Source organism: Saccostrea echinata, unplaced genomic scaffold (assembly GCF_033153115.1).
Source record: "Saccostrea echinata isolate AGI-Se365-2 ecotype Australia unplaced genomic scaffold, CSIRO_AGI_Sech_v1 ptg000012l, whole genome shotgun sequence".
In the NCBI taxonomy this organism is placed as follows: domain Eukaryota; kingdom Metazoa; phylum Mollusca; class Bivalvia; order Ostreida; family Ostreidae; genus Saccostrea; species Saccostrea echinata.
The window spans coordinates 2,270,698-2,291,441 of NW_026889761.1; the positions used below are offsets into that span (position 1 = coordinate 2,270,698).

The following is a 20,744-nucleotide window of genomic DNA, read 5'->3' on the forward strand; positions in this document are numbered from 1 at the left end:
ACTTTTATTATCGTTAAAATTAAACGTAATACAAATTTCCCTCCTTAACATAGCTAGATCATGATATGGGTATTGGAAATTCCAGCTGTAAAATTCGATAGATCAACATTAGAAAAAAAAAATAATAATGTGTAAGGAGCAAAGGAATTGAAAACAGTATCTCTAGCATGAAATTTAAATTTGTCTTTTTAGCAGACACTTTTATTTTGCTTTTATTCAATGCATTTTCCTGTGAATATTTTGTACGTATTCAATATTCTTCAACACAAATCAATACTAATTTTCTTAAGTTTTCAAGAATATAACAATACTATTTTCTTCATTTTTCATCAATATATAAATAGAAATTCTTAACGAATCCTGTTTTAATTTTATTATCATTCATCTGATTGATTAATATCCTGAATGATAAGTATAGATATTATGATAAAAGGAATTCAGCCACGAATCAAAATCAAAGCGCTTTTGTTATGACTGACCTATTTTTAAAGGGCAACAACAGCTCGATTTATATTTATACAAACCATTTGGAAAACCCATCATGTCTTAATTTTTGATACGGGTCAATGATCTCCGGATAAACAGACGTATAACAGCAAACAAGGTACTTTCTTGATTTATTTTACTGTTAAATATGTAAAATCTTTGTTTTTATTAATGTCTGGAAGTATTACCTGTATCGTAGAATAAGTCTTTTAGTACATACTTATAAGAACATGACTAAACTGTTATAAATTATTTGAAAAGAAGGGAGATTAGGCATCTAACGACTAAAGACCAACTCCTTTAGCAAGATTTACAGATATACATAAATAAATATTACAGTGGAATGGATGCTAAATTGGAAGACAAAAAAGAGACTTCTGTCAAACATAAGTCTGCAAGTGAAACTGAGAAGATAAATCAAACAACAAAAAGAAAGTACACTGAAAACGAAGATGGCAAAACTAGCGAGGGCAATGATGACAAACCAGGTAATATAACCAATAGGCATAGAAATGACATAAAGGTAAACGACAGACAGAAGATGGATAATTCAACAAAACGAAGGAAAAAGAAAAATACAGAACCACGGCACGATTCTGAGGAAGAATTAGTGGAAGGCAATAAGGAATTCCTTATTGGTAAGTAACGGGTGATTCGAATTATAGATTGAAAGGTTTGAGCTTCCATATGGAAGAATAACATACTTCCACTGAAATCAGATTCATGTGCTTATAAATAGCTAATTTTTTTTTACTTCTTTTCCTCTTTATTCTTTAGTTGCTGGTCCCGGCAAAGATCGCACTTACCAATGTCCGACCATTCAAACACACCCGAAAATTAAAAATCCACCACCCGCTCCACCTCCTCCACAAAGTGATACGAGACTCTTTGATCTAGAAGCCACCTGCCCCGATAACCAGTACCAGTTCTTAGCATAGAAAAAAAAACTCTTGGATTTAATAAAAGGGAGATACATGTATCTCTGATAAGTTAACAGTAGCTAGATAAAATGCCATGATTAATAAAGAAATCTGAGTGTAGTTAAATTATAGAAAAGTAATATTATTAAAATCATTGTTTATTGAATTATGAGTATGATCATTGTTAGTTTCTTCAACTTTTTCATTAGTATCACTACCCGTAGTCTCATGGTATCTTACGAATCACATTTAAAATTAAGAGTTTTTTTTCTGTGATAAAAACATTTTTTTTATATCGGACAAATGTAATAGGTTAAAACGACAATTTTAAAGAGCTATTCTCTGTAACCACTTAAACTTCTTTGCCAAGCATGGTAACCGATTTTGATGAAACTATGCCTATTATTACACCTTGACACCAGAAATATATATCAATTAAAATTTGGTTGCTATATGTCTTGGTTACCATGGTAACAGCCAAAACAAAAGTTGAAAATTGAGATTTTCAGCTTCTTTGAATCTTTATTAAGCTTTAATAAAGACTAGGAAAAACAAACAAACCATTCTCACAAAAGATGAATCTCTGTTATGTTATAAAGAAACTATTTAGAATACTGTATATCTCTAATTAAGTGGTAACCATGGGTACTAACCCTGAAAAACACTCAAATTTCACAAATGATAGGTGTTACATGATCAAACTCAATCAACAACTTAAGAAAAACTATAAAAAATATTTTACCTTAAGTAATTATGTATTAGCAATATTATTCTAAAAATAACTTTCATGGTTGCCATGATAACACAGTGTACCATGCAAAATGTTGCCTAGATTGAGCTAATGCTATTATCTTGAGGAGAAACATGAAAACTCAAGACTGGCGGATATACATCCTTAGGACCTTGCAACACCGACAACATAAGAAAAACTGGAATTAATTGCAACTTTGCAGTGGAACTATGGCAAAGACGTACCAGTAGTTTAAAGTGACTTTTTTTTGTGCTGCATTAGTAATTTACTTACCTTTTAATTCAAGAAATATATTATCTGACTCACCTTGAATAGTTCTGATCTGGTAGAACAAAAGTTTTTTGTTTGTATGTTGTTTAACGTCCCTCTCGAGAATAGAACAAAAGTAGAATAACATATATTGATATATATATAATACTGATATATTGATGAAGAAAACAACACTGTTGTTATGGTTACCAAGAAGGGAATATGTTCGATTTTGTTATCTTTATATCATTGTAAAACCCTATAGTGCCAGCTTCTTGCATCCAGTTAGAGATTGGGTGGTAGTCAAAATTGAAAGTCAGGTTAGTTGTTCATAAATATAAATCAAAAAAAAATTTTGGGATTCTAAATACAAGTGTACGTATTCAAGGAAACAATTTTTTTTTTCAGATTTTTATGCATATTTTTCTGGATAATTCCATACCAACTTCTATTTAAAGAATTTAATTTGAATTTGTTTGAAATGTGAAAATTAGGACCACACCAATACCTTTAAAAATTGATCGCTAGTTATATTACATAGAAATGTGCTCTTAAAAAGGTAGGATCAGATTAAAACATACATAGAGTAAATTTGAAGTCACTTTGTGGTATTAAAACCATGGTTACCATTGTCAACCAATACGAAATTACATATTTCGTCCTTGGTATATGTTACTAGGATCTTTCTTCTATTGTTTGGTTACATTTCAACCTATAATTGTTTTTTTTTTTTTTTTTATTTTTAAGTATATGACTTTATAACATTGAATGAATAAAATTATTACTTTTGAATACTTTGTTTCCATAGTAACGTCATGTTTATCGTGCATTTATATAGATGATTGAACATACGTACCTTGCAAGAATGTTTATGAATTTATTGTGAAGAAAACCGCAGCTCAGGTTGTCAGAGCGCGCACGGCAATTACATACCCCAGAACCGGTTTTTATGATAATACCATAACTTGTCGATTTTCGAAGAACCCATGTCACGTGACTCCATGTATTCAGCGTGTGTTCAGTATTTTATAACTCTAATCAAAACTAACTTTTACCAAGTTTCGAATTCCACATTTAATAATTGCAATATGTTTTGCAATTTTAAAATGTGTTCAAAGTCAATGAGCTTAACCAAATTCAACATCGTTATCTTTGACCAACACTAACCACGTACTACATGAAATATCACCTGCATACGGGGTATATATCTCTCAGTTGATTCGATACGCAAGAGCATGCTCTACGTATGTACATTTTCTAAAACGAGGTAAATTATTGACAAATAAGTTGATGAAACAAGAATATCAGCTGTCTCGTCTAAAGTCATCATTTCGTAAGTTCTATGGTCGATACAATGACCTTGTCAGCAAATACAATTTATCATTGAGTCAAATGCTGACTGACGTTTTCATACTAATTGTTAGGCCATTATTTACACACTGAATTGTCGACGGATTTTTCCGTTATTTCCCGATCATGACAAGGAGCACACGGCGGGTGTGACCGGTCGGTAGGGGATGCTCACTCCTCCATGGCACCTGATCCCACCTCTGATGTTTGGAGGTCCGTGTTTACTCTGCTCCTATTTTGTATTGTATAATGGATTTTTGAGCTTGAATACTGTTCGTTATCTCCATATATTTCATATTTGATCAATTGGTACTGAATTGCTTTATTGATCAAGTGTCTGGTCCGAATACAATATTTGTAAACAAAAATTACATAGTTTGTTGACAATCTTTAAGCAATGAATACGATGTAATATAAAATCTGACCTTGCACTGAACAGAAATATCAACATTTAAAATTAAAGATGTATGATCGATTTCTTTTATCTCAGAAAATGAAGATTTACCCCCATCATTCATTTACAGTGTAAACGTTTCTAACTTTGCCAAAATTACACACTCTAGTTCGCATCTGTTCCAGAGAAAAAAGAAATTGGAAGATTAAAAAATACGACAATAAATACAACGACTGCTGATAATGCACCTGCGCACTAACCAGTTTTGCTTTAGTCGTAAGCATGAGATTTCACGAGTGCATATTATCTGGTGTGAAAAGCTGGTTATTTTGACGAAATCGAGACACAAGAAAAGAAGAATCTGTATACCTTATAGCGGCCAAACAATCTACCTTATTGAATAAACAATTTTTTTAACAAGGTATGAGGTAAAAAGGTGGATAAACTATGAAATGGTACCCGTAAACAAACGCACGTGTTTTACCTAAAGGTCATGCGATCATTGTCGAACAATCTTTGAACATTCATGAGTTTTTGTTTGTAAATCAAAGAATTTTTTCTTTAATTACAACTTAAACACAAAACATAGGAAAAGTGGAAAGGATGTTTTTTTTTTTTTTTTTTTTTTTTTTTTTTTTTTCATTTGAACATATGATAAACTAATTTCCATAGGGGTGAATTCCAAATAAAAATTACCAAACACATTTATCAACTTGCACTAAAAATTCAGGTAATGGGAATAAATGTCTATGTTTCAGCATATGTATTTTGATAGTGTCTAAATACCTGCCAAATATCTCATTGATATCACAATTCCCAAAACAGCTATGCCCAAAAATGATGCTGAAATGTCCGAAGTGGAAATTCAATATTTTTTGAAGATCTGTGAAATAAATAATACTGGTTTATGTTGGAAATAAAGACTTTCCTGATGATATTCAAAGTATTATCTTCTTTAATTAACAATGATCTATTTGATCTATTATACGCAAGAGCATGCTCTACGTCTGAACAATTTCTAAAACGAAGCAAGTTATTGACAAACAAATTGATCTGTTTGAATAATTTAGTACTAAATTATTGACAGTTTAATTATTAAAATCCTTTTCTTTTTCAATTTTATCATTTCAGATGTGTTTCTATCTTTTCTTTGATTTTTTTTATGGATATGAAAAAAAATAAACACACTGAAAAATTGTTATAAATTTCAAATAATTCCACCTCAACTTCACTGAAACAACAGAACAAGTTCTGATGTAATTTTCGCTTCACAATTCTACTTTAAAAACTCTCATGCTCTTGGTCAGGAATGCAACAAATGTGTTGGAATTATTGCTGATCAAATATGAATAAATATAAAGACAAAATTGATGAATAGAATGTTTCTGGTTGACCTCAGATGCTTAGTGTTTGAAGGAAAATATACTATAAAATATATTTCATCATCAAAATATATATTTTAGCTAAATTTTTGACATGAATATGGAATAATTCAAGATATAAAGACAAGTTTAAATATTTTCATGTGTTTTAATAATGAAGTATTGGACTATAAATATTGTACAATTTCGTTACCATTTGATGTTACCAACACCTCTATGGTTTTAATTTTTAATTCTACTGCAGTCAGGAGAATAATAAAATTAGTTTATAATTATCAATGATATTCATCTATCTTTACTAAAAAATAAATTTAAAAAATGTTTAATACTATTTGATTTTCAATACATTATGTCTATCAACGAATTTCAGACTTTTTAAAGTCATATCAGAGAATAGCTTTCATCACTTAACACATATTTTAAAATACAATATATATATATATATATATATATATATATATATATATATATATATATATATATATATATATATATATATATATATATATATATTTATATATATATATATATATATATATATATATATATATATATATATATATATATATATATATATATATATATATATATATAAAAGTGATTTTGAGGGAATTTTATTGTTTCATATTTCTTTTATATTAAAACTTTTCAAACCAGAATTTAAAAAATAATGTAAGATAAAAATCAAAAATCCCAATTTGGTGGTCATTATTTTTTAATTCACCCATAGGCAAAAAATACATTACACTCGCAGACCATACAGCTTTTATGTATATTGTGAAATTACTACAAAAAAGAAAATAATAAAAAAAAATCTATATTAGATTTCAGAAGTCGATCTTCCTTCAGAATATGCTTGATCGACTGGATTGTCACATGGATTAAGTTTTCGCAGTAGTATTTCTAACTCATAGTTAACGTTTTTAATACTTGATTCAGTACATCTGTGTTATCCAAGAACACTTTGTTAGCTCTCATTGATTTATAATCAGAACCAATGAGTTCAATTACAAAAGACCGTTTACTTGATTTTGTTCCCTCCCCCCCCCCCCCCAAAAAAAAAAAGAAAAGATATTTGTTTTCTGAAATGTTTCATGTAGTGTTGTCAAATTGGACGATTTTTAGTAACCGGTTACTCATTTTCTTTTCAGATGTAGCAACCGGTAACTTGGATGATTTTCCTCATAGTTTCCATATCTAGTATTTATCTCATTCGTTACTTATCGGTAGAAATAAAACACAAAAGTACTGTATATGAACTTCATTTACAATAATAAAATCAAACACACACAGTCGCCCGCGTGGTGCAGTGGTAGAGCGTCCTCTAGAGTCGCGGAGTAAGGAGTTAATCCTTACGTCGCTGGTTCGAATCCCACTGTTGGACGTGGAGACCGGTCCTTCGGATAAGACCGTATAAACCGAGCCCGGTGTCGCAGTAGGTGCTAGCACGAAAAAGATCCTTAACTGCTCAATGACCCTGAGTGCCGAGCATAGGTCAAAATTCGCAGCTTCAAACACACACACACACAATATCTCCGAAGAATTTTGATTTTTAGATGTCACTTGAAACGGAATTTTTTTTTTTTTTTTTTTTTTTTTTTTGGTTCAAGAAATGAAATATATGGAGATAACGAACAGTATTCAAGCTCAAAAGTCCATTAAACAATAAAAAATAGGAGCAGAGCAAACACGGACCTCCAAAACATCAGAGATGGGATCAGGTGCCATGGAGGAGTGAGCATCCCCTGCCGACCGGTTACAGTCGCCGTGTGATCCTTGTCATCATCGGGAAATAACGGAAAAATCCGTCGACAATTCAGTATGTAAAATAATGGTCTAACAATTAGTATGAAAAACGTCAGTCAGCATTTGACTCAATGATAAATTGTATTTACTAAAAGGGTCATTGTATCGTTCATAGAACTTACGAAATGATGACTTTAAACGAGACTGCTGATATTCTTGTTTCATCAACTTATTTGTCAATAATTTACCTCGTTTTAAAAATTTTACATACGTAGAGCATGCTCTCAACTGAGAGATATAAACCCCGTGTGCAGGTGATGAAGGTATATTCCTGCATAAGTAAGGGAAGTTGACGATTGAAAAGTTAAAGTCATCACGTTTATCATAAAGCTTGGTTGTTAGATTACCATTAACGCCTTTTTTAAGTAAAATATCCAAATATGAAACAGATGTGTCAGACTCTGTGGTATCTTTTATCTCAAGCTCACCAGGATATATCGTATCGACAAAAGAATTTTATCGACATAAGAAAACAAATAGATATATATAGTCGTCAGTTACCATTTCTACATGGTTACACTTTCCTTTTCAGTCCCCGATATGTCGCGATCAAGGAGAATTAACATACCCCGTAATTACCGGTTGATTTGTGGAGTGTCAAGTTAATCGCTGGTTTCCGAATTATGTTTTAATCTTAGGTGATGTAACTTATTTATAGTCCCACTTGTATCCAATTCACATAATTTACATTTTACAGATTTCGAGTCAGCTGTTCTTTTAAAATACTTCCAAGCTTTGTATGTCTGCGGCGACAACTTGTTAAATTATGTTCTTCTGACTATAGCACAGGTGTAAATGAGGTAATCATAACTCATGTCTTCAAAACTTGTATATCCACTGGCAATCAAAGCTATCAATTAAACTAATCAAAACAAATCGAACCTATTTGTGAAGCACTATATCAAGTCTAACGGTAAATAAAATTAGGGAAATGTGTTAGTATACATTTATAAACAATGTTACATTTATTTTCTACGTATTTACTAAGTGAAATGCATTTTTATCCAAGTAATCGAATAGCAGTTTTACTAACCGATTAATCGGTTAACCGGGTATTCGTTGACAACACTAGTTTCATGATATGAAGATCAGATTACAATGTAGATATTTGTTTAATTTATACTCTTCATTAGAACGAGAAAACTTTATTGCTTTGGCCTTCAATTTAACATTTAGATAAATTTATGACATTTTATCAATTAACAATAGTCACTTTCATTCAGGATCATATGTCGACTCGATATATCCAATTGTACGATAGGACTGGCGGTAAATTTAGACTTTGCTTTGATGTTGCTGTGGTGTATTTGCAAGAAGTATCACAGTTTTTTCAAGTCACGCCCACCTTTTGGCATCAAGCCATTCTGTGACAAGACCTAGACTGATGAATGAATGATGTCAATTTCCAGACCTGGCTGAGGAATGAATTAAGTCAACATTTCTAATTTAAAAAATACTAACATTATCTTGTCGTGTTCGCTTCATTAATGTTTCTGTATGTTTTCTCCGCGTATCCTTAATCAGTAAATGATACGTCCTATCTCGAGTTCTCGTCATTCTCTTTCCCGTCTCTAAATACAAATAGCAATTTCACATCAGAAGTCCCCGCGTTTTTTTTTTACTTCCAATACCATTTGCTTTGATGTACCAATACCATTTCAAACTTTCATTAACATATCACAAATCATTTCATTTTTTCTGTACGCCATATAGAAAAAGTTCAATGGCGATGTTTCCCATACCCATCCCCCCCCCCTTTTTTTTAAAAAAAAAAAAAAAAAAAAAGATCTAGAAAGATAAATTTTCTTCCAGAGATCACGGCTTGAATATAAAAGCCTACAATCGCTACCCGTGTATCTGTACCTGACAAAAATCATGTTTTCTGCGTCTTTAACATTCCAAAGGTACAATATCTTCACACGTACCAATTCCGAATTTTTTTTATCAACAATTTGCAGTAGCAGGGACGCAGGTAAGTATGATCCTTGCAGATGGAGACAGCTATTTATACAGACTCCGGACCGTGGCTTGACACCTCGTAGTAGGCGGTGCTAATTATCAACTTGTTTTTCTCTCATTGGTCTTCTGGTACGAGTAACTTACACAAAAGATATTAATTGGTTAGCGTTAAATACACTCACAGTTTTTATTCCGCCCCTCGTGAATGAAAAAACTGTGAGTGTATTTACCGCTAACCAATTAATATCTATAGTGTAACTATAACGTGGACACTACAGAGTCTGTCACATCTGTTTCATATTTAGATGTTTCATTGACTATAAACGATAATGGCCAACTGTGAACTAAAATGTATGACAAACGGGATGACATCAACTTTTCCATCGTCAAATCTTATTTCTGTAGCAATATTCCAAGATCCTCGGCATATGGTGCTAATGTCTTTCTACTGATTCGATAAGCAAGAACATGCTCTGTTACCCTCAATTTTAACCGAATGTCTTCATCTTGTACACCCCCCTCCTCTACATTATTTCGCTCGGTGTCTGTACTTGTTTCTGTCTCTTTAATGTATCCTAAGCAAACACCTTTCAACTTGCTCATGAGTAAGGTATCTGATGTTAAAAATTCACGCTTCCCGTTTTCATGATTTTGGCAACGGTGTGCAAATTGTTTATGTCTATTTTTTTTAATGCCTAAATCTGGTAAGAAGAATTTTTTTTACAATTTTTTTTTTATATGTATTACTTTAATTTAGACAAAAGTAAAATATTACATCTAAATTGTATAAGACGATTTACAGTCTTTTGTTCGTTTATATTTTTTTACTGTATTGTTCCTTGAAAGTTTTCTGATGAATTTCAACTGATGAACAAAACAGAAATCTGATAACACTACTTTAATCTTCCTTGAAATGTACACGTACCCTGGTGAAAAGTATCAGCTTTCAAGATATGCAGATGTAATTTTCTATAGTTCTCAAATCCTACAAAAAATATAGACTAATTACTTTGGTAACCGATATTTGATTTCTTCAGCTGCGCTTTTTCTCTTGCTAATTTCAGTTTATTTTTATAATGAATTTTGCAGATGTCATGATACAGAATTTGAAGCATAAATTTTATATGTGCACCTCGGTTTTGTAGCATCTTATTTCATCAGTTTTAATATATAAGGAAATTCCTCATGATATTTTCTTCGATATTTCCTTCGCAAATGATGCATATTGAAATGATTCTCAGTTTACCAACAATCAAGAAGCTAAGTGTTTATGGATAACTTCTTCATCTAATGTTTTCCTTAGTTCTTTTATGTAAAATTCTAATATTTAAAATAAAAACCATTGACCCGTAAAAGAGTGTATACTGTAGAGGGGAGAGAAGTTCTAAAAATAAACATGTTTACCAGGTCATGAATTTCGAGAGGTAAAAAGCTATTTTTCTTGAATTTGTTTATAAATTTTATCGATCCTTGTGTATCAAGCTTCATCGAGAATCCCGTACTTTGTATATAAAGACATTTAAAAATTAGTTACAGTTTAGAACACAAAATGTCATCGTTTAGGTAATAGCAGTGCAGCATTGTACTGAGAAAGAATTTAGCTAGGTATGTCAATTAAAATTATGATTAGATTCAAAATTCCTGTCAGTTTTGAAGTAAATTAATTGTTCTTTTTATATGATATAAATTCATTTAAATGCAAGAATTTCTAAGCTATGTAAAGCATTATTTTGATTGCTTTATACGCCACTTAAAGGATTCCATTTCGATTTTTTTTATTCATTCAGTAAATCTTCAGAAATCGAAGAGAGAAGCTAGTTTTTCAGTCATGAATAACAATAGTGGTGAAGGCATGAAATATATCGATCGGGATCGGAATCCACGCATTTGTCAAAAGAGAAAGTAGGAGGTTGTCAGTGGTAAACAATGCAGTGTTATTGCAGATATAAAACCCTCGTGAATCGATTATTAGAGCTTATGATTTTGTAATATGATTATATGACGACTTGATTTGAGGTAAATATGCATTAAGTCTTATAAAATATTAGTTTTACCTTCTGCACTTGATCATGAAAGGTACTACTAGGGCAATAACACAGATGTTGACCGACAGATTTTCTGTAAAGTTGCCATATCTCATAATCTGTAATCATGTTGTAACGAATTCCATTTCATTCCAGAATGGAAAACATTGTTTGAGAAAATGTGAAAGTTCTATATTGTGATGTTGGCAGCGTCCGAAAATGCAACAAAATTTCATTGTTGGTGGACCAAGAAAAAATCTGATGCAGAATAGATCGTATAAATAATCTGGCCATTTGACATGCTTTGTCAGTTTGAGTTACATTAAATTAAGTAATTTCCATTTCAAGCAAATATTACAAATGCCTTAGGTCTCAACACTCGTATGAAGGACAATGGAGGATGATAAATTAATAAGATACTGCAAGATCATCATCGCAATCAGTCAAGTTCTGACACTAACACTGCGTGATTTACTGAAGACGAAAATTCCTCCAAGGCATATTTTCGAAACTGTGAATAGAGGAAGTAAAAAACAAAAAGATAATGTTCGTCAGCAATTTGAATTGATACAAAAGGCAGCTAACGATAATGATTACTGCTCCTTAGATATAACGCTTCTATATTGTTTACTTCAGAATTTTACAGACATTCCCGAGCCAACTAACGGCTGGGGAAGAGAACCGAGGGCAGGCTTTATAAGAGTGGGAGACAATATCGAAAGAGTTCGATTTATCCGGAACAACAGTTATCATGTTCAATGGTTGGATCAGTTAACAGGAGAAAAATTCGAGGAAATCAGAACTTATATGATTGGGATTTGTGAACGAATGACACGACAAGTTGGAGGTGATTTGAATTACGCAGAAATTCTACTGGAAATTCTGGAGAGACATTTGATATTTGATGACAGATTAAAGAATACAGTGGATAAAACAGTTGAACATTTCAGGCAGGATCACTTGGCAGGTAAAAAAAATGCTGCTTCATCGATTCTATTTCCAGGTTTCTTTCATAAGATCAAAGAGATTAATGAAATTTCATTTTGTTTTAAAGAAATAATTCCTAGAAAACGGACAGCTATGGGGTCAGCAGCAGGGAGACCAGCACCAAAAAGGTTTATCTTTTTTACACTATTTTTTTGAGGGATGAGGTAATTTAGAAGCACAGAAATTTAGCCCTTGTGGTAAAGCAAATACACATATGCTTCTTCAGTATCTAAATCATCATTTCAATTTTCAAAATTTATTTTGATTTAAAGGGTATAAGTAGCAATTTTGACCAAAAAAGAAAATTTTTAATAAATTTAAATGAGCATGGAACATTCCATAGATTTTAACGTAATTCAGGAAGCGATAAAAATCTCTGGATTTGTGAAAAGTACATTAAATCCAAGTAAGATACTTTATGCAAATTTGTTGTTGTTGTTGTTGTCATCAAACATGCAGGGAATTAGACACAGTATTTCCCAATAAAATAAAAAAAGATACAAAGTAATCATCATGATCATATTTTCTTTGAAGTTTGAACCTGTTTAAGGATGGTATTAGAAGAAACTAACTTTATATTATGACACCATATTTACTGAAATTGCCATTGGTTCGACGTAATGTACTTGTCGGATGAAGATTTGTACATTTTAACGGATTGTTGTGACATCTTGTCAAAAGTGAATTTTAATTTTAACAACAAACAAATTTTGATTTAAAATAATGTATATTTGCTTAGAACTAATGCATTGATGAAATAAATAATATGATTTTTCTGTTAGATTGCGAAGATCAGATACGACTCCCGATGGAAATATAGCTACATCTTTCCCTACGTAAGTCCACTGTCATATAATTCTCATTGAGTCGCCTATTTAAAAAGCAAATTCTCAGCCTTATCTAAATAATTTGACCAGGAATGATTTATGAATCATAATGGAGTATTTTGTAAATATAACTAAATTGTACATTGTACTTCAGTTATGACGAGAGACGGAGGGGTGCACGCTGGAAGTTAAGTCAAACATGTTCTAAAAAGAATCTCAAGAAACCTAAGTCTGTTTTGTTAGTTGGACCTGCTGGAGTTGGGAAATCTTCCTTCATCAACTCATCCATTACAGCAATCACAGGGAATTATTGTCCATACGCCAAATCTGGACAAGGAAGAAACGTCACCGTGGAGAATAATGTGTAATAAATATGTCAGATACTGAATGCATAATTTAGTGCAAAAGCTTATAATGAAATGATCGAAATATAAAAAAAAAATTGGAAATATGTTTTTATGCGAGCGTGTTTACTTATCTTGAAACAATTATGTATGTTTTTTTTTTGTAGATTAATGTCACCCTTCTTGTTTATAGCAAGAAGTACACGATTGTTACACAATATGAAATATATTCTTTAAAGTATACTATACCTTATTAATCATTTTTGATATTGAGCAATTAATCTTAAATATAGACCTATATGTGTATATTACAGACTTACATTTATGATTGTGTATTTGCTTAATGTCTATAATTTACAGACCCTTATAGATGATAAGTAATGTGTTCTATTGCATGATATTTTGTGACGATTTTTAGTTTTTTAATTTCATTTCACAATGTTCACAGAAAGGTTAAAACTTTGATGTTTATCATCATTATTAGATGCTTTAAATCATCGATTATTCTTTACTCAGCTATTCCTTTAGGTGACGCATGAGTGTGAAGAATGCTTAATACATATAAAAATTTGTTTTATAGGATATGTTGTAAAAAGTATGCCAAAGGTAAACTCCGGGAGTCATACTTACCTACGTTTGTCGATATGATTGGCCTCGATTATGTCTTTTCACCATCCAATGATAAATCAGAAGAGTGGCTTGCAGATGAAATAGTAGGAAACCTTGTTGATGGGAAATATCCAGAGAACACTGATCTCTGGGACTATGCAAAGAGAAGAATAGAAGACCATGAACCTGTTATTACACACAGTGAACAAGGACTATTGATTGACGTTATCCTGATGGTATGGGCCCCCAAATCTGGTGATCCTCTCCCAGACAAAGTTATAGCATGCATTAATCATCAGCGGTGTATTAAAGGACGAGGTGAGTTACCGGGTGGCAATCACACAAACATTAGTTCTGGCTTTTAAGGTTCTAACCAACTTAAGCTGTAAGCTTAATTGAGCTTTCTGGTATTTTTTCTGTCTTTATTTGCAATGCTGAACATGGCAATATGTTGCATTGGATCAAATATGGAGATATTGAAAATTAATCAAGCTCAAAAGTCCATTGAAAAAATACAAATCGGGAGCAGAGCAAACACGGACCTCTAAAAGCATCAGAGGGGGGATAAGGTGCCATGAAGGAGTAAGCATCCCCTGTCGACCGGTCACACCTGCCGTATGCTCCTCGTCATGATCGGGCAAATGGGAAAATCCATAGAAAATTCAGTGTGAAAATAAATCCTAACAATTTGTATGAAAGACGTCAGTCAACATTCAACTTAATGATATTGTATTTCCTGACAAGGTCATTGTATATGTATCGACCATAGAATTTGCGAAATGTTTAAAATTTAAAGACATTGTTGATATTCTTGTTTCATCAACTTATTTGTTAACAGCTTGCCTCGTTTTAAAATTGTTCATTCATAGAGCATGCTTTTACGTATCAAATCAACTGGGAAACATAAACTTCATATGCAGGTGATAATGGCATATTGCTACATAAATAAGGGAAGTTGGGAATAGAAAAGTCGAAGTCGTAACGTTTATCATAAAGTTTTGTTAGGTTGTCTTTTCTAGTAAAGTATTCAAATATGAAACAGATGAGGCAGACTTTATGGTACTTTTTATTTCGAGTTCAAAGGGATATTTCAATCAACGTAGGAATGAAAATGAATATTGTTAATTGATAAGATGAGATTTGCGACATATTGTTGGAAAACTTGATCTCCAAAAACTGCATAGATATCGTCAATCAGAAACTCAAGCACCTTTTTAGTATCAACAGAGTACTGTGTGGTGTACAATCAGAATATTTTTTAACAAAATAATTTTGCAAATGACCTATGAAAAGGTAAGTATATTTACGAGTTCCAGTTCTATTGAAAAAGCAGCAGTCTATGATGTCAAAAAGCCTGGACTTTAATTTATCCTGGTGATTGGCTAGATAAAGTGTTGAAAAGTTGTACGGGTTGATGTTATTGATTTTCGTAAAATTCTGTGATTTCAAACATTCTAAAAGTCCTCGGAGTTTTTAAGTATCAACATCTGATTTACACTACTTTTCCAATATATTGTTGTACAGTACTTCTGAAGTTTCTCCCTTACTGCTGATAATATTTTAGTGAGGAGTAAGAAAAGAGGCTTGGAAGAACATTTTCTGGAACCCGCTATGTATCTTTGTCAAGATTTTTATGTAGTTTAAAATTCCAGTATAGGTATGGTCATCCTCACAACGTCAGGGATCCTGTGTCAACTCGTTGCCGTTGGACCCCTGACGAATTCATTCGATATCTTTGAGTTTGCTTCTCTCATTGAGAAGCACCAATCAAATTGAAATAGATGTACCGGGGTATAAAGAGAAAGGAGTCAGTTGACACTTGTAATGCACGTGTTACGCGTTGTTTATCACCGAAAGGCGTAATGTGATTGGTTGAGAGATAAGAAGACCAATCAAGATTTGTATTTTTCCCGAAAAGTCTCTTCAGTAAGCCCGCAAGATATCGAATTAAATTTGTCGTGGGTCCAACGGCAACATGTTGACACAGGAGACCCCTGGCGTTGTTAGGATGAGGTATGATAATTCAAATTCAATTTGATTGTTGGGAATATTAAAAATATTGAAAACTGACATATAATTTTGAAGCATTTCCTCCTTAAAAGGGGAGCTGTAAGTTGAATTACCACTTGCAGAATTAATATACAAGTTCCTCTAAAATACAATTGAATTAATGAGCCTTACAAACAAAGACAATTTTGTTACCTGCTTTGTCGACTGGGACCAGTACATATTGATTCTGTAATCTTTGACAATGCAGATTCTGAATTGTTCACCCCCACCCCTCCGCAGAATAAGATGGGTTCCAAACAAGTATATTTTGGGAACGTCTTCATATAAATTTCTGAAGAACGGGGCCATTATAACTATTATTGTAATTTAGCATCTTCAGATAGTACAGATTCAACTCAACCCGTACGAAATTTTGAAGAGGAATAGGCATGGCTTAGATATGGCTTTGGCACTGATTTTGAAAAGCCGTACGGGACATGGACACGGAATCTGAGTCTGAAAATGAAGTGTTTTCACACAGAAACCCGTGTGTAGGTACGGAATCCTTGCCCCAGGAAGGCGGTTTCTAGCTTATAAAATTTGAATGATTGTGAGGCGGTTTTGTGTCAATCTATTTATATCTTACGGCTTTTTACAAAGCATGTTTGTTCATATCTTTCTTTTTTAAACATCGGGAGATTCTCCTGACCTAGATATAGATGAATGCACAGATCCAATGACTCCATATATGGTATGTCGCGCGGCTTTTCTGACGCGAGTTTCCCAAATTCGTTTCTGCATTTTATGAAAAATGTCTTGGGTTTCTGGCATGGGTTTTCAGAACTTATGAATCCATATAAGGAAACTAGCACGGCTTTTAATTGGCACCTGTTTTTAGGTCACCTGAGTCAGGAAACCTATTGCTAAATGTTTCGTCCGTCGTCGTGCGGGTGTGCGTCGTGCGTAAAGTTTTCACATTTTCGACTTCTTCTCAAGAACCACTGGGCCAATTTCAACCAAACTAGCCACAAAGTATCCTTGCGTAGAGATGATTCAAATTTGTTCAAATGAAGGGCCACGCCTTCTTCCAAGGGGAGAAAATTAAGATGAGTGAAATGGCATCTTTTAAAAATCTTCTTCTCAAGAACCACTGATCAAGGTAATGTGAAGCTTATATGGAATCATCTTCAGGTAGTGTAGACTCAAATTTGTTAAAATCATATATAACCCCCAGAGGTAGGGTGGGGCCACAATGGACGATCAAAGTTTTACATAGAAATACATAGGAAAAATCTTTACCAGAACCACTGGACCAAGAAGGATGACACTTATGTGGAGGGAAATATCTTCGGATAGTGTAGATTCAAGTTTGTTCAAATCATGATCCCCAGGGGTAGGGTGGGGCCACAATGGACAATGGAAGTTTTATGTTGAAATACATAGGAAAAATCTTGAAAAAATTCTTTTCTAATGAACAGCAAAGCCATGATTGGTTATATTTACATGAACGCATCCTCAGATAGTATAGATTCAAGTTTGTTCAATCATGACTCTGGGGATAGTTTGGGGCCACAATGGACGATCAAGGATTTACATATAAATACATAGGAAAAATCTTGAACAATCTTCATCTCAAGAATAGCAAAATCATGATTTGTCTTATTTATATGGAAGCATCCTTGGGTATTGTTAATTCAAATTTGTTCAAATCATGACCCTCTGGGATAGGGAGGGGACACAACAGGTGATTAAAGTTTTAGTTAGGAATATATAGGAAAGATCAATTCAAAATCTTCTTCTCAAGAACAACAAAGCCATGATTAGTCATTTCAATACAGAAGCATCTTCAGGTATTGTAGATAACTAAATTTTCGCGACACCTTATTTTGGCGAGATAGTCATTGACTCTTTATTAGAGAGACAGAATATTCACGAGTTGTGGCTATTGCTCTATATAATTTTTAGGAAAACTAATATACAGGAGAATAGAATTTTCTTTGTCTATCAGTTTATTTATACTCTATGGATCCTTTATGGATTGTTGTTTTATACTCAGGTGACCGTGAAGGCCCTATGGCTTCTTGTTGAAAACCATGTGACCTAATTTAAATATTTCAGCCAATACCCGTGCCCTGTTCGTGCCTTGACCACTTCTTGTCAGAGCTTTCTATACATTTTTACATACGAACAGGATTCCTATGGGTTTCTGGAAGCTGAATCCGTGCCTGTGTCGTGTCTAAGCCACCAAGACTGTTTCGTACGGGAATGACCAGGCAGTTTCGTTGGGCCACAAGTTTTCTATGAGAGTATATATGGGATTGGGGGTTGGAAGTTGGGAATAGAATAGGGCCACAAAAGGAGATCAAAATTTGACATATTTTTCTTTTTTTCTTTTTTTTTTTTTTAAAATGTTCCATGATTAGTTATATTCATTTGCAAGAATTCCAATTTGAAGCAGATTTATATTTGTTCAGATTATGGCCCCTGAGGTAAGTTTGGGTCTTAAGAGTCAAAGTTTTTCATGAGAATATATTGAATATATTGCAAAGTAAAAAAAAAATCAAAAACAATGAATCATTTGAACATGCAAACATTCCCAATTTTTGTTTTATTCCATGTAAATCTCTGCTGAATAGTTCATCATTTCAGTATCAATATAGGAGCTTTTTTATATATAAGTATGCTGATTGTTTGAAGTCTAAATATGCAAAGACACACCAAAGATCAGTACTTTTAGGCCATATGTATCTAACTTTGGTTTCTTAGGAAATATATGGAGAAAACAGCTAAAAACATTAAAATATATAACAAAGCTTTTCACATTTGAAGTCATTCTGTAACAGTGTGATCCTTACGACGTGCGTATATTCTGATAAATTCGTATGTATATGTTATCAATTTCAGACATTCCAGTATTTGTGATAATGACGAAAATGGATGAATGTGATGTCGATCCCGATGAATTAAAGAATAAAAAGAATTTCATATGTGAACAACTCAGAATTGAAAACAGTCACATTCTGGAGTGCGTCAACTATATCGATAACCAAGGATGGAATGAAGAGTTTCATTCAGAGTTACCCATCCTAGAATTTCTGAATAAGGTAAGTAGTTATTTTTGTCTTTGTTTACTTTATCCTAATTGTTTAAAGTACATTTATAGAAAAAAAGAAAATGTTTCAGGATTCAGCACATTTTAAAGTGATCCTTGTTAAATGTGAAAAAATTACAGTTTCCAATTTTTAAAATTATTTACAGTTCATAAAGTGTATTTCTTATTCCGTACTAGATCTGTGATAAGGTGTACGAGAGAAGAGATTTGGTAAGATTGCAATATAAACATTGTATGGTGTCATCAGAAAGAGTTGAGGAACCATCAATTAGCTACACAAATCGGAACAGGAATGCAACGGAAAATACACAATCTCAGCCATGTTTGCAAAATGGAGGGGATGAACAACAAAACAATACCCACTTAAAATATGAAGCAGATCTACCGTCGACATCCTTGTTTGGTCTCACTTCTGGGAATCAAACAATTCAAAAGTATCAACAACCTAAAACAGGAAGTCGTGAGAATACGACTAGTATTTCCTCTCGTAATCGGTTGAACATGCCTGATAGTTTGAGTAATGTCGTTGCTGCTCAAAACATTCGACGTGATCGAGGAGACAATACACAAGTAAGGCTTAGAAGTAACCTTCCTATCACTACGAGGAATATCCAAAGCCAGTCGTCACGTGGTGTAGGTTGTCAGTCAGAATCCTTTGTTTCTGAAAACAGGGAACATTCTACATCCACTGAGAATGAACAGGAGACTTACTACATGAGGAATTTGCCATTAGTTTGTCGAAAACTTTTATTTGTAATCATTGTTTTACTTTTAGTTACCTTCTTTTTATTTGTTTGCGTTCAGAGGTCATAGAATAAAAATTTAAAGTAAACAGTTATACAAGCTTACAGCGAAGTGCCAGGGACCAACAATTTTGATTCGTTATAAACGTTATTCGTTATATCCGTTCAGTTCACAACGTTTTAAAAACTGCGAGGAATGAAGATCACTTCGATAGATATTCTCAATTCATTATTAGCGTGTTAGCTATTAACCATGTTTTATTGTATTTAGTTCATTTTATCAGAAGAAATATGATGTTTAAACAAATTACATTGTTATACAAAATTATTTTGATTTGTTTAAGGAAACTGTCCATTTGTTCTTCTATGTAATATATAATGTGTGCTTTGAAGTATACATAAACTTTTATGGTGATCCGTTATTATATTTGTCTATTAAAATATACAAAGAATAGCTTTAACATTTCTCATTAATTTCACAACTGTTGTATAACTATATTTTTCCTAAAACAGGCTATTTCATTGCGTATTGATACCTTTTAACAGCTTTGGCAACGTGCTAAATTAACTGTGGAATCACGTTAATTCTTTGGGGTAAATACAATCAAATTCTTTAATGATTGAAGGAATTGTAATTTCGTGCGAAACTTGCATATACAGAAGATATACATTGACAAAGTTCTGGGGACGTAACTTCGTTAATAAGGATGAACCACAAAATCCATGAAAATTGATCCCACACGAACTATGATGAGTTTACAGTAGTAAACGTCAGATATTCCGCCTTATCTATGAAGTCCAGTAAAATGTAT

General features: G+C 32.7%; 2 protein-coding genes across 2 annotated transcripts; both read left to right on the plus strand.

Moving 5' to 3' along the window:
* The first annotated feature begins 827 nt into the window (after positions 1 to 827).
* On the plus strand, positions 828 to 1,492 carry LOC133185783 (uncharacterized). The gene is made up of 2 exons (XM_061321076.1): positions 828 to 1,124; positions 1,264 to 1,492. Exons 1-2 carry the CDS (start codon positions 830 to 832, stop codon positions 1,422 to 1,424), a joined length of 456 nt encoding a protein of 151 aa, XP_061177060.1. The 5' UTR covers positions 828 to 829; the 3' UTR covers positions 1,425 to 1,492.
* Positions 1,493 to 11,516: 10,024 nt separating this feature from the next.
* LOC133185183 (uncharacterized) lies at positions 11,517 to 20,319 on the plus strand. The gene is made up of 7 exons (XM_061320273.1): positions 11,517 to 12,288; positions 12,376 to 12,436; positions 13,091 to 13,144; positions 13,290 to 13,499; positions 14,060 to 14,406; positions 18,982 to 19,181; positions 19,367 to 20,319. The coding sequence occupies exons 1-7, from the start codon at positions 11,715 to 11,717 to the stop codon at positions 20,000 to 20,002; spliced, it is 2,082 nt and encodes a 693-aa protein (XP_061176257.1). The 5' UTR covers positions 11,517 to 11,714; the 3' UTR covers positions 20,003 to 20,319.
* The last annotated feature ends 425 nt before the right edge of the window (positions 20,320 to 20,744 follow it).

What these genes read in the sequence shown, in the direction of transcription:
- LOC133185783 (XM_061321076.1), top strand. Translation starts at nt 830, where the DNA reads ATGGATGCTAAATTGGAAGACAAAAAAGAGACTTCTGTCAAACATAAG. An exon ending in CAATAAGGAATTCCTTATTG is followed by an intron (nt 1,125 to 1,263) that starts GTAAGTAACGGG and finishes TTTATTCTTTAG; the next exon opens with TTGCTGGTCCCGGCAAAGAT.
- LOC133185183 (XM_061320273.1), top strand. Translation starts at nt 11,715, where the DNA reads ATGGAGGATGATAAATTAATAAGATACTGCAAGATCATCATCGCAATC. An exon ending in ATAGCTACATCTTTCCCTAC is followed by an intron (nt 13,145 to 13,289) that starts GTAAGTCCACTG and finishes ATTGTACTTCAG; the next exon opens with TTATGACGAGAGACGGAGGG. An exon ending in GCGGTGTATTAAAGGACGAG is followed by an intron (nt 14,407 to 18,981) that starts GTGAGTTACCGG and finishes TATCAATTTCAG; the next exon opens with ACATTCCAGTATTTGTGATA.